We start from the raw sequence: 15,457 nt of genomic DNA, 5'->3' as shown, positions 1-15,457 counted from the left end.
ATGATAGAATCAGAATGAAAGTGAGTGGGTCATACAGAATGAAGGATAAGAAAGTGGTGAACAAAGTGTTAGCTGAAAGCAAAATGAAATGTGAATCTTCTGGGCACTGTATCCTGCATAATTTTTCTAATAAAGACTAAACAAATATATATTTCTGTAAGTTTCAAGGTGATGGCAAGATTTTGTAAAAGTTCTCAGTATTTTCATGGATAAAATTCCATTTTTTCAACAGCTAGTTTAGTCAAACAACTAAAAAGTATTTTGGCTACTCCCAACAAAAAATCTGTCAAATGATGTGCTGAAAATTAGAACACAACCTCCTGCACAGAAAAACAAAGCCTACATAAGGCAACAAAGCCACATGATTCAATGGTTTGTCAGATAATTTTGTAGCTGTCAAGTTTCTTTCCCTTTTAATTATTTATCAAGACTTTAAAACTACGATGTCATTTGTCATGAGAATTTTTCTATTTAAATAATTTGACTAGAACACCCAGCTTTCTCCCCAAAGCCCAACATCCCTATTCTCATTTAACAAGTCCCTCTAACTTGAAAATACTCCGAAGTCCAAGAGGTGATTTATAGGCTCACACTACCCACAAATGGAAACCAGCACACTGATCTGGGTAGTCCAACACAGTACCAAACCGAAATGGCACACAAAGCCTTCTAAACAAGACAGTCCTCAACATACAGGCAGTGGAAGCAGCATGTCTTGATAAAGAAATGCTCACATGTGTTTCACCACATCTAAAATCTGACACCAGTAATCCACTACTCACTGGGTATGGTTATATAGTCAATACTATACACAACCAAATTCCTACTCTATTAAAGCAAAGACTATCAGGAGGAAATAAGACTTAACAGTGAAGCACAACGGCATGATTTTTTAAATTAAACAAGACAAAAATAATTCTGGGGAGTATTTGGGCTGTCAGCAAAATAACTGAAGGAAAAAATTAGGGAAAAAATAAAATCAAAGGAAACATCTGCAAGTACAATGAGAGGGCTTAATAGCCATCATGAGGCTAGTAAAGAAACATACTCTCAGCCTAGGGTAACTTGGCTTTATTGTTGTTTGTTTATTTTGTTGGGATGGGTTGGGGCTTTTTAAGTTTTCCATTTTGTCAACAAAACTGGTAAAAATACTTTGAGTGAGAGGTAAAGGAAATCACTGACAGCACAGGACATGATTATTTTTTCTTTAAGATATATAAAAAACCTGCACAAAACAGATTAGGTACAAATGTAAAACACTGTGAAATTTTAAGTAAATACCAACTTTTTAAAATACACATAGCAGAAAAAGCACTGATAATTTTAATTTAGCAAAGCATAAGGGAGCCATCTATATAAACTGATATTCTTTTTGAAGATTACATAAGGATATTTATGGTCTGAATTTCTTCATGCTTATCAACACCTAAAACCACATTCCAAACTCAGATATTTTTTCACTAAAAGGGGTGAATCTCAGATTTATCCCAGCAGAGAATTTCAGGGTTCTTTCAATAGGATTAGGCATAGTGATTTTTGCATGCAGATTTTGTTTTGTGAAGGTACATTTTTTACTTTATTTAACTCAGGGGTAGCTTTTTATTACACCTTTTTTCTGCTTTTAGAGAAAAAATGAAAATACTTCAGTAGCATATTTTCATCCACAACACACATGTGGGTAAGTTCAGTAGCTACTTCAAACATGTGGAACTAAACTGACTTATCTCTTCCTTATCCTTTCACTGATAAACTGGCTCCTTCAATCTGACAGTTTTACAGACATTTGCAAGAACATAAAAGAAAATGCAAATAGATCATCTGTCTAGCACCCTTACAGTGAAACCTTATTGTTTATTCAAGGTCCCCAAGGGTCTAAACAAACAGTGTCTCAAGCAATAAAATATTGTTAAAAAACTCTTTGTGCAAGATCCTCATCCTTTTGCATACACACTTACAAAGTGCACTTGGCAATGCACAAGCAGTACATGATAATTTAGTTTGTGAGGAGATGGAGATGAAGCATAAAAAACCCCAGAGCTGAATTAAATAACCATATCTCTTATTTTTCTACAACAGACCTTCCCTACATAAATGCACCAGTGCCCTTGGTGGAAGAGGTATCCAGTAAAATAATGAGCTCATTCCAGGGCTGGAAGTGCACAATGCAAGACTACAATGAAAGGTTTTACAAGCTAATATAAGGGATCTGTTACATAAACACATCTGTAGGCTAAACCAAAACAGATTTTTATCAAACAACGGTGAAAACTTCTCTTAAGAGAAGAAGCTTTAAAACAGTTTTTATACTAACACAGTATCAAGCCATTTCCATGGCACATCATCAGGATCTGAGGTTTTTTAAAGTGTCATTCTGCTTTGGTAACTAGCCTTCAACTACTGTCACCGTTAAGTTGGAATTCTCTTTGAAATAATTACTATAATCCAGTGAATTGCTTGAACAACCCCTGCACTGATGGTAACTCACTTCATGATCATTTTTCTTACTTCAGCTTGTCTCCTGTTAATTTATTTTATTGCATGACTTCAAGTTCATTTTCACCTATGTACAAAAATCAATGAATACCATTCATCTTTGCAAAACAAGCCAACTGCCGCAGAAAATTTACATTTTCCTATGTACTGGACTAGAATTCAGGAGTCACAACTCTGTTTTTACCCGCTGTTACTGCTTTTCCTGGTGTTTCTTACAAGCATTCACTTCCTTTGTCACTTCACCCTTTGACATGGCCTTGTTTACAACTTCACAATTTGGGAACAGCTTGTCCAGAGAAGAAAAAATCCTGTAACTACCTGTGTGTGGCTCAGAGGGAAACCAAGTGAAACTCAAAGAACTTCAAGTAGAAGGGGAGGAGGCAGGCAACAGAAACTGAGTAGAACTTATCAGGATTTTTCTATATTCAGAATGTCAGTAAGGACAAGAGATAATTCATTCCTGCTTCCCTCAGAATTTTTACACCCCCTCTTCATAAAAATCATATTTGAACAACCATTTGGAAACTGAATAGTGAAAGCCTCAAGACTGAATTAAGGGCATTAATAAAACACATGTGAAATCCTTCAAGAACATAAACAGAAACTCAGAGCATCAGAGAAAACAGTGGGAGTGCAAACTGCAAAACATTTTAAAAAATTCTCACCACTTCAGAACACAGTGACTGTTATGGAAACATTTAAAAGGAAAACTGACAAAAAAAAATACAGGCATCCTGCTGGTACGTTCACAATAGCTCAGGCAGCTCTACCAAGTCCTGCCTGTCCAAATATTAGTTTTGTCTTAGCAGTAGCTCTTCCTGAACCCAGCATGTGTAAAACCTCTGCGTCACTTCACACATTCAGCCTGAGAGACAACCCAAGGAAGGAACAACTCCAGTGATTTCACCCTTCTTACATTACTCCTAGCAAAAATGCTCTTTTGTTCAATGCCACCCTTGGTAGTAGGCATTGAATGACTAGCTCAGGGTGGGTCCCCAGGTTTATCTTCTCTGGTCATTTCCAAGATTCCAGCAAACCAACAACCCAAAAAGGCCAGAGTGTCTGAGGCCAAAACATGTTTTTCCCCCCTTTGAAGTATCAGAGGAACAGAGTGAGCTTGGATGGTTCTTTCCAATCCATCAACACTCTGTATTTGATAGGCCAAGATTTGTCACACTCCATGTGATATGGGAGCACCTAAGCATCAAATATCTGAGATGCTCACAACCCATGAGCTACAGTCAGGATGCAAACTCCAGGAGAAAATATTGGGAAGGAGACTGATGAATTCTGAGTACACACAAATGATAATGGAGGCATCTGGAACCACACAGAGTGATATTTCAACACAAATCCTCCCTTGACCAAGCAATTCTGCCATCACATCTACAGGTGGAGGATGATCACATACTATGTAACATTTATTCCCAAACTAAGTACTTCTACACATTACTATTAGAACACTATCACCTGCTATTTAATCCTATTTCAATGTCTACATACCACTTTCACCCCTGTTTTACACTAAATCTGCTCAAATCTTCATCATAAAGCATTGTGTTCATATATTTTACATGCTATATATTATATAAAAATAAATTATCTATATAATTTATGTAAATTATTATTTGTATATATAGTATATAATTATATATGTTATCAATTTTATATGTATCAAACAAATGTATATAAAACTCACTTTAAAAAAACATGAGATGTGGTTTTTAATATAGGAAAAATGTTTAACAGCCTCCATATCAAACATGAATTAGCCCCAAATTTATATTTACTACATAAGCCCCTACCTAATCTCAGCACTTTTTTTAAAAAAAGGTTTAATTTATTTCTTAATTGCAAAAGTTAACAGACTTATAATGAGTGGTGGCTGGAAAAAACGAGAACAATGTAGATTCTCTGTTGCATGAAACTAAAAATTAGTGAAAGAATATGTGATTTGTACTCAGATTAAAATTGTATTAGTTATATTTTTGTTTTATAGGAAGCTTGCTTATTACTACTTCCATCTTGTAATAAAAAACAAATTAAGGCCTTATAGAGAATTTGATTTCAAACTGAAATGTGTACAATTTACATGAGCAACACAAAATGTAAACCACTCCAACTCTGCAAGATTTTTGTTTCCATGCCATGATTTTACAAAGGAAAAAAGAAACTGTCTCATGTTTTAATCTGTTTAAGGCATGATTTCATTTATGCCTTTACTTTTTCTTTTAATTAATTATATTGCCAATCTAAACATGTCTATTTTTAATCCTGATTAGTTTCTTTTTATGCATATCAGTTCAGATTACATGTCCAATTTTTGCCAAAACTTCCAGACATGATGGAAGTCACACAGTTACGAACTGCATTAGTATTGTTTATTGTCTGGATTTCTCATACATTCTACAGGCCCAGGAGCACTTATTTTTTTCCTCTATACATTCCTAAAAGATGACTAAATATGAAAATCAATGTTCATCTGTTTTGTTTTTATTAAAAGCAAGTGAATACCTACTTCAGAAATAGTAATAATTGAGCCTACAATGAAGCCAGGTTAATCAGTCAGACTTTATCAAATTAGGAATTATTTTAAACCATTTTAATGTAGGTGACATTTCACTATTTTTAAAACAGATTAGCTGCTCAGAGCCGATCTTCCCCAAAGAACTATGACATTTCAAAATACAGCTAATTCCACTACTTCAAATATTACTCCTACACTAATATAAGGCTACCTCCTGCAGTTTTGGTGGCAATGGATTGTCCCTTTCACAAAAAGTAAGAACATGCTATATTTCAATAGCTCTTCTTTTCCTTTAAAATGACTGGGACAATACCTTTTTGATTCTCCCAAGAAATGGAATGGGCAGTTGAATTTGAGAACAAATACCTTCCAGACACACAAGTAGAGAGGATACAGTAACAGACCACATTTTTTTCCCCAGTTCTTGCAGTTTGGATGTAAATTCACAAAACCAAGAAGTAAGAAACTCAAACACTGAAAAAACTACCAACAATCAGGCACAGCTTGAGATTTCCTTGATTAAGATCCAAGTCTTCTAAGTCTTGAAGTCTTGAAGTCAAACTTCATGGGCACAAAGATCCTACACAGCCTTGTGATTCAGACATGGCTAAGTGGAAAAGCATGGCTTTGACATATCATTTAAGGTTAAACATCATTTATCTCACACAGAACAACCAGAGAGACCAAGGGTTCAAAGGAACACTTGCTTATAAACAACCTACTCCATTTTGTCCCCACTGAAAAAACTGTCCAAAGCAATTGGTTTAGCATCAACACTGAATCTGACCTCAGGCTAAAGCTATAGGAAACACTTGATTATAATTTCCAGTTCTACTTAGCACTAACACATATACTTGGTCAAACATCCCAGAATTTATAAATAAGCTTACACTTTACTTTACTAATTTGTAATAAAAAATAGTCTTTAGAATACACCATCTTTATACTACATACAAGTTAATACAGTATGATTGCTCTATCAAAACAGTGAGAAATCTTGAAATTAAGACAAATATTCCTCAGACAGTTCCATTTGTTGCAACATTAGGGTTTTTTTCTAATACAGTACTATTTTTGTAATTTTTTCTTTATTTTATTTGTAATCAGAGTGAATGGGGATGGAAATAGAAGCAACAGAAAAAAGTGTTTGCATTAAGGTTGCTTAATTTAACCCTTACTTACCAGGAGATTCTCCTGACAAATCTGGGGCTTGGGCTGAATCTAAAGAAGAAACCACACTGACAGCATTTGTAGGAGCACCAATAGCAGCTGTAGAAGAGGAAATGCTTGATTTCTTCGTTGGTACAACAACACTCCTAGGTGAAGATAAAAAGTTAGTAAATTATACTGTATGTGAAGGCTCACGCTTCCCTGATCCTTTTACATGCATCTAGCACTTGCACTACCATGTCCTGCAAAATTCCTTTGTTTCCCTACTTTATTTTTCAATCATCTTAACCTGAGCACACTTCATTTGTTGATGGTACACTTTTTTTATGCTACACTTTAATATCTCATCTACTTCCACAGAACCTCTGACCAAAAGCACAAAGTTAGAAGATCACCAGGATAAGGGTTCAGCAGCAAGGCTTTTCTTTGCACCTCAGTTTGCCCAAGATTCGGCTTTAAACTTCAGGCAACTATTTACAAAAGATGTGGCAGTATTCAACTTCAAGGTGAATTATCAACTCTGAAGGATGCATTGACAGTCTTCTACTCCAGGTATTCTAATGCAGAACACAAGACTGACTGAAGAAGGTCATACCATAGCTAAAAACATCCTAACACATCTGCAGGCACATACTAATGCTCACACATATCAAAAATACAGCTAAGGCATGAATTAAAGTATATCTTGCCAATCAAGTTTTATTTATATAACAAATCAAAACATTCCTTGGAGTTAAGAGAGAACCTCCATATTTTATACAAGCTAAATGTCAGGCCTTATAGTCAGCATTAAAGACTACATCAGAGGAAAAGACACAAAGTGACAAGTTAGGCATGGAAATTTATCTGACACGTTACAAAGACACATATTTATGCTATACCAATTTCAATTAAATTGTAGTACTTCATTCCAAATACCTAAAAGGCCTTGTTAAGCATACGTTAAAGGCATTTTTAATTGCAAGTTAGCTCCATAAACATGCAAAACTCCAGCTAATGAGGTAAAGAGTACAGCTGATATATAATGTACTCCCACTGCAGCTCTTACTTTTAATTACCTGGTGTTAACCATAAGCTGAAGATCTTCAACATTCAATTTATTTAATCACATCTTTTGTTGACAGTAATACAACTACACACTGAAAGTATTCCCTTAATAGCTTTAAAATATTCATTTTCTAAATAAAGTAACTCAGAAACTTGACCTAAATTCAGGTGTGAGAACAACCAAAGAAGTTCTTTCAAATATTTCTAAAACAGTTCTTGCTGGAATGGGGAAAGGAGGACTGCATTTGAGTTCCTTCTTCAGTCACAGGATGTCAAAGGATGTCACAGAAGCTAGCCCATGTTACAGATTAAATCAGCCCTCCTCAATGGCCAGAGTAGGCAGGCACCATACTTGGAGGCAGTACATGTCATATCATTATAGGGGTGACTGCTAATGTTAACTAGTCACTAAAAAAATAGAAGCAACAACACCTGAGCCCCAAGTCAAATATTGTGCCCAAACCATGAATTTTGCTCATATGTTCATGTCTGTTTCCCTGAAACATGAACAATGGGCTAAGAAATAGGTCATATATTTAGAGTGCTTTTAAAATTGTTGTCACATTACCAATTAATTTTGCACCATGCAGGTAAAAGAAGAGGGTCTCTCACTCAAGATTCTGTGACATTCACTGCCTGGGAATTGCTCCTACTGTTCCATATAACACATACAAACCCCTGGAAGAGGTTAGGAAATGAATACAAGTTTACAGAGTACAAATGCACCCACGTACAGTAAACTTTGGGACATTTTTCCAATCTTCACAATTCAGCACTGAAGCCCAGGTATATTCCTTTTAAGTCCTTTCCCTGTACAGATATCCAATGCAACAAATACTAATCAATAATATTAAACCTAAAAATTTATAACTTCTCATGTGTCTATTCAGGTGGACTCCATAAGACCTTGGTGCATGATCTGGAAAATTTCTTTGCACACCAAGTTACAGAAATAATCATCCTTTTGCTGTAAAGTAATATAGACACAATTATATTGGATATAATATATTTGATTTAGGAGAATGTTTAGCGACAAATTTTGGTGCACATATAGGTTGTGTCTGTTCAAAAACATATAATTCATGTAAATAATTTTTAATTGGAAAACATCAAATAACCTTGAGGGTAAAAGTAAGTCCTTTAGAGGAGCTTTCTGTTTCCTGGGCAAATAGTCAATCAGAATTCTCTCAAAAACATCAAATCAGAGTGGGTGTGTCCTCTGAATGCCTATGAATGTTCTGGTTTTACTCTCTGACTCTACTAAGAGCCCCAGGAACTACAAAACAGGTGGTATTTAAGTCATAAAGAACACACCAGAACCACACCTTAAAAAAAAAAAAAATACATACATGGCATAATTTTGACCAAATTCAATATTAGAAAAGACCTATTACAGATGAAAATCAAGAAATGAACATGCTGGAAGCACCGAGAAGGAGTTTTAGAAGAGCTTCAGCACTACTAAAAGCAGCTCCTCACAGGGCAAGTGACAGCTCTGGAACTGCACAGGAGCAAGGATGCCGGGCCTGAAGCAGGGATGGCCGTGTGCAGACAGAGCTGTTTCCTTAGCAGTGCCCATCTGCAACCAGCAATGAGGGCAGGCAAAAGAAACCCCAGCTCCCACAGCCTTCTGGCACAACGGTACTGATTATCATTCCTTCCTGAAAACTCCTCCTGACCTTGGGTGTGCTGAAGGGGAGCTGCACTGAGAGAGTAGTTTCAGCAAGTTGTCAGAGTCTCTACTGCTACCCAAGGAGAGGTGCATTCAAGCAAAGGAACTAAGGAACTAAGACTTTTTTGAGGTTTTCCCCCTGAACTGCAACAGACAGCAGTAAATGACCAGAACAGTCCCTTCTGCCTTTTCAGATCTTTTGTCTATCTCCTCACCTTCCAAACTGTACATGTTTGGGAATATATGTATAGTTGCTACTCTAACTTTCAGGAACTCACTTTGCATGAAGTATTCTAAAAAGTATACTAAAAGTATACTAAAGTAGTACTTTAGTATACTAAAAAAGGAGCTATATTCTAACACCCACTTCCAGTATAATTTTCAGCATCTAGCAATGGCATTCACTACAAGAAACATACTCAGATTACCAGCACCAGAAATCTGGCACTTATTCTATTCACAGCTGTAAAGAAGAACTGCTGCTTTTATTGTTTTTTTAATTACCCAATATCATTCCTCTTGCTTTGATTCAAGGGATAAAAATGAATGACTACAAGTATCAGACTTTGAAATGTAAGAGAATGTGCTACCTCATAAACAGGACACAGGGAAATGCCTGAGTATTCCAGTATCACTGCACGCTTCAAACAAGAGACACCAACTCTCACAAATCTTTCTGAGAGATACACATTAGTTACTATACCCCACTGAAACAGAGCCTCTAGCTTTTACCTAAAGAATAAGACTTCAACAAATCTACTTCATAAATTCAACAGCAAAAAGGTCCTGTTGGACTTTGTACCCTTAAAAGAGAAGAGAGGCTTTGAACATCTCACCATAGAGCTCAGACTACTTCTGAACAGAATTGATTATAGATAGTGATCTGGAACAGTCAACTGAAATTATTGCTCTTTTTGCGCCAAAATAAAATAAACAGTATGTCTGCTGGAGGAAAGAAGGTCCCTTGCAAAAGCTGTGTCAATCTGATGCACACAGCCAAAAGAAGTGCTGGATACTGTTTAAAAGCATGATGCAAGAAAACCTCAAATTGTGAATTTTCCTGGTCTTCTGGTCAGTTGCCATGGCCTTCTGATGCAAAAATCCTTGAAGGAGGCCAAGAAGCACAAACAAAAACACCCAAGTATCCTGACATACTGACTTTCTAGCAGTGCACTGCCGCAGCACTGGTAATGTAACATTTATTGCCAGGGATGTCGTCACTTTCAACAGGGCAACTGACCAATGTTACAGCTGCAGGATTTGCTTTAGGAGTTTCCACTTCCAGGCCTTCCTCAAAGGTATGAAAGTACAGCTCAGCAATCACGTACAGATATTCATATTTACCACATACTGGAAAAACAAACTGAGAATTTTGAAGCATAAACATTGGTCATGTTTCTTTATTTGCATTCTGAAATTCCTACATTTTTTCCTTCCTCGATATTTTCTTTGAGTATTTAGGTGGAATTGCAAATGTGTTCCGAAGAAATATTTTCCCATTAGCTACCAGTGTTCCTTTGTGTCCTTCCTTTGAAAGATTATTTAAATATTAAAATAAAATAAATGAATGTAACTGGCATAAACAATGCAAGACGGTGGAAAATTGAGTTTAAATACTGTAGCAAATAAACTACATAGAAAACATGAAGTGTTCAGCATATTATTAAATCAAGTAAATTTGTCAGAACTGTCTTAAAAATTAATGTGCTTTCAACTTCCCTTAAATAATAGGGCACTTGCTTTTAAAGAGTACACAGATAAGACAGTCCTTTTTCTGTTGCTAAACTGATAAGTGTTTTCTGAAAAAAGTTAATTGCTACACATATGAAAAATATTCATCAACAAGCTGCTTTATATTCTATTTCCTCAGATCTACAAAAATAATATATTTTACAAAACATCTGTAATCATGATTAATTTTATCAGAATATGCATATTAAGCAACCTCACACAGGGGCAAAGAGGCTTCACGTGGAAAAAAAGTTATCAATACATTTTACTCCTTAACATTCACATGAATTAAATTCTATTTCTGGGTTACACTTGTATATTAAAACATCCATTATATTGAGTTTCAGCTACAGGATAAATAAAATTTTAGAAGTACACTCCTCTTGCAAGGAGACCTCAAGCACCACGGTAAGAACAACACTTAAGCTGCCTCATTTACATGACTATATTAGATTTTGCCTGTTTTCATTTAAAATCAAATATTTAAGGTTTAAAATAAGAATTTACAGCAGGGGAACCGATAAACATAGGCCAGACATAGTGAGAAGCAGCCACCATAAATACATCTTAGCCAGAAGGTCAGTGTGTTATTAGTCCCAATTATGCTGAAGTGTAAGAAGTCTTGTGTTGCAGACAATTATTCACTGCTGAATGAGCACAGAGCACTGGGCTGAACACTGACTTCCATCACAGACAAAGGCTTACGCAATAATGATCTATTCTGCCAAATTCCATAAGGATTTACTTATTGAACCCTTCCCTGGTTTCAGTTCACTGACTCCTCTGTTTCAATATAAAGATAGAAAATACCTACAGCTCCTAAAATTTTAGCATTTTCCCAAGTATTTATTTGCATTAAGTTGGCAAGTCCCCATTTCATTTTAAATATATTTCAAGTATACAGATTTTCCTTGGGTGCAAGTCAAATATTCCTAACACAACATGAGGCAGCCCAAACTGATGACCTCACTGTTATTTAAAAATAGTTGCAAGAGCTCTGATTCCTCTTGACATACAAGAATTTATACAGATTTAATTCTTAGTTTGTTTTGGTTTTTTTAGCACTGAAAAGCAATGCAGGTGACAGTTTGTCTGTACCATAGGATAATGATTTTAATTCAAAACCAAAAGAAAAAAGCCTTGTTCCAGGCTACCAAAACGATGGCCACTGCAAGACTCCTGTGCAAAGAGCAAAAGACCAATAAAGAGGATCAGAGACTTATTTTTACCTCTATTTTGTGAGCCAGGAAGGCAGCCTGCCATGTCAGTGTCCTTCTATGGGCTCTGCTGTCTGTGGATAATACCCATTTTTCTTATGTCTCCCTTGAAATATCCAAGGAGAAAGGAAGAACAAGAGACTCTCGAAACCATGAGAGATCAGAGAATGCAGGGAGGGGAAGAGAAGATATGATAGAAAGAATACAATCAATTTTGCAATAGAACTTTAAAATCAGCTTGGCAGGGAGAAGACTTTAAATGGTTTGCCTCTTTGGTCCCTGCAGAATGCAAATTGCTGGTGTGCTGAAAGAGCTGAGCTTTCCATCACAGCACATGTGCCTTTATCTAAAGATTCCCCATTCTCATATTCTGTCTCCACCAACACTTGGCAAATTTAATCTTGTCTAAAAATAGTTTACTCTTTTTGCATTAAAGACCCAAATCAAGGAAGTCTAAGATGTATCCATTCCATATAAAAAGGGACTTGGATGAAATCTAACTGAAATTACCACAACCAACTACTACAAAGGCATATGCACACCCCTGACTGACAAATGAGTAAAGACAGGCTAAGCCAAACTAAGCAGCTTACAGACAATGTTCCAAAAAGAAAAACAGGGTTATTAACATATCTGTCCTGCAAGTTGCAGCACAGCTGCAGATTTAAGCTCTATGGTACAAGATCATGATTTAAGAACCCATATTCCTCTGAACCCTCAGCATCAGCCTCCCATAATGACATGGTTATTGAATGTTTCCACAAAGAGCAGCAGAAGCCAGGAGACTGAGGTTTTATTTTAAAGCATACAGTAAAAATGGCAAGTGATAGGTTATGGGTTTTATTAGACTAACTGAAGAGAAATGTCATCTCTCTTTTTATCCCAAGCTTTGGTTATTTTTATTTCCATTTTATTTGAAATTGCTTGCATTAGTCCCTTCCTCTTTTCCTACACTATTACTACTAAATAAGAAAACTGCTGGTTTAGGACACACTGAAATTGGAACATTAATTCATGTCCCTGTGGATCTTGGGAAAAAGCCAATGCAAGTCTTGAACTTTATCATGATAAACCCCTGGCACCCACTAATCACAAGATTGTATCTTCCCATAAGATAAGGGGTGGATTTTTGGCATGGGAATGAACACATACACCTAGCTGTTTCCAAAGGCTTGCAACCTGGCAGCCTTTCAGTAAGGTTTCACTCACATAGCTGTTACTGTATACTCTCCAGCTATGGCTGGGAAGTTGATAATCCTTAAGATATGAGGAGAGTTTTGATTTCTGACACAGCATTCCTGAGATAAATGCAGGATCAGAGAGATGCTTTGAAATTCCCAGAGATATCCCACTGGTAAACTGCTACATGGGAACAACTTTTAACAAAGTGCCTTTAAAAAAAGAAGAAAAAAAAATTCACAGAATTTTTGTTTGCCATCAAACAATATATTAAATGTAAACCAGACACAGAAAAGAAGAGAGCATCCCAAAGTCTGTTTTCCCAAAAAATAAATTTCACAATGTAACTTAGCATTTTTACCTATCACAGAGATGACATCTATTATTTCCAACTCCATCCCACTTTTTTATAAAAAGTGGTTTTTTTATTCCTAGCACAATTCCTTCCTGCTGTGGTACCTAGGTGTCATTTCAGAGCATAAACTTGTATTTTAAGTAGTCTCACTACATAAAGTCACCTTCAAGTGGCCATGAAACTTGCCTTTCCATTTAACTTTTAATGTTTCACACGCAGTTATTTTCTCTTTTTAACTTTAGCTAATAACATGCTGACAAAGTATTTTATACTACTTCATGATATTTTTCTCATGTGTTTAGCCCCACCCACTAAACAAAAAATCTTTGGAAAGTAATGCCCACAAGTTATCACTGTGGAGCAGCCCAGACAGCTACACAAACCCCACAAAACTCTGCTCTTCTGCTCAGAAGCACAGTGCTGTCCGCTGCTTCAACCCACACACCCTCTTCATTCCCCTGCATATGTTCCTTCATCAGACCACCTTGTTTTGAGTAGCAGGGCAGTAATTTGGCATCAAGGTTAAGTGAAAGAATGTTAAGAGTTGTTACAAATGACTGGCACTTTGGAGGTGGAAACAGAAGTGTCCATTGGACAGTGGAGAAGTAAAAGGGCAGAGTAGCAAGTAATTCAACTTTTTAGTAACTTGATTTACAAAACACACCACAACTTAAGGGAGTTTTTTGGTTATTTTTTGAGTGACTTTGTAACTATAAAGGAAGAAGAACACAGAAATGCAAATGATAGACAGGATGCTATCAATGCCCAGTATTTCATTAGTGTACATGTTATCAAATTAAATTTACAGCTTCCTCCAATAAGGTTTTGTAGGTGTAACCTACCTATGTCAGCCATCAGGGCTGCAAGTGCCCAATTACTTCCTGTCTAGTTAACCTCCTGTACACCAATTCAAATCAGCACAAGCACCACAAACCTTTGGTGTCCACAACAGCTAAAAAATAATTCATAAATGCAATAGTCACTTCTGTACCAGACCTCCAAACAAATGTTATTCGGGTGGCTGAAACCACGCAGCAACTAATACCAGGATTTTCAAAAGAAAAAAACATTATCAGAGACTAAAACATTTTATTATCAACTGCCCACTTGTAGCAAAGAGCAACAAGAGGCCTTGAAGAGGAAGTGCTAAAAGAACTTGGGCAGCAGTGGGGAGAGAGGTGTGGCAAGTTCTAACTCAGTGTACCCCTTCTATCAATGTCCCCCTCTGCCTCCATCCTCCTCCTGCTCCCAGAAAAAGTCCTGCTGTTCAGTATCACAAGGAGAACACAGTATTTACTCTGAGACAAGAGCCCAAATGCTGGCACACCCCATCTGCGTCTCATCTGGCCAGACAGCAGTGTCTCTTCCCCCACAGTGATAGGGCAGCCAGTGTGAGTGGAGCAGACAGGCAGTGACACCCTCTCATGGGGCAGCTGGGATTGTGAACAAGGCAGACACAGACTGCACACACATCAGAGCCAGAGGAAGCTCAGGAATCAGCAGAGGATCAGATACTGGTATGGTAACAAGGGATCCCCTTGCACCAGACTGACTGCAGGATTCCTGGAAATAACCAAGGCTTTCCTCGATGCAGGAATGCAAGTGTTACAGGATTCTTTCTTTTTTTGTTTTCTTTGCAGTTGTTGGGAATCCTGAAAAGGTAAAAGGCACTAAGTCTAGTAAAAGATAGTTTGGTTTACTATGCTTGGGAAAAGATAAAGGCTAATCAGACTGAGACACAAGGAACACCAAAATTATTATCAGGAAAGAGTGACTTCATTCTAAAAGGAAAAAAAAGCAGGGATTCTCCTTTTTGAATCCACTACAGCATTTGTGTACTAAGAAATACAGAAATTTATTACAATGAAACAAAAAGCTGTTACAACAAAGCAAATCTAGCAGTTTAGGGATAATAGCTACCCAACAAATAATGAAAGAGTTAAAGTAGCTACACCTTTAGCAGCAGAAGGCAGAACACACATCTGTTTTCCTAAATGAATATGGGAATATTCTCTAGGTAGGACACCTAGATGATTACTCCATTAGTTTTGAACCATTTGTAACTA

The 15,457-nt window shown here is 36.6% G+C and overlaps 1 protein-coding gene across 1 annotated transcript in view; it reads right to left on the bottom strand.

Annotated features, from left to right (window-relative positions):
* The window catches only part of LRBA (LPS responsive beige-like anchor protein), a 372,144-nt gene that overhangs the window by 273,122 nt on the left and 83,565 nt on the right, over window positions 1–15,457 (bottom strand). Inside the window, exon 31 of the mRNA XM_059469874.1 lies at window positions 6,203–6,336. Within this exon, the coding sequence (XP_059325857.1) occupies window positions 6,203–6,336 (134 nt within the window). The remainder of the gene's footprint in view (window positions 1–6,202; window positions 6,337–15,457) is intronic.

The sequence above is a fragment of the Ammospiza nelsoni genome, chromosome 4, assembly GCF_027579445.1.
Source record: "Ammospiza nelsoni isolate bAmmNel1 chromosome 4, bAmmNel1.pri, whole genome shotgun sequence".
NCBI classification, from domain to species: Eukaryota; Metazoa; Chordata; class Aves; order Passeriformes; family Passerellidae; genus Ammospiza; species Ammospiza nelsoni.
This window is presented reverse-complemented; position numbering and strand designations above follow the sequence as displayed.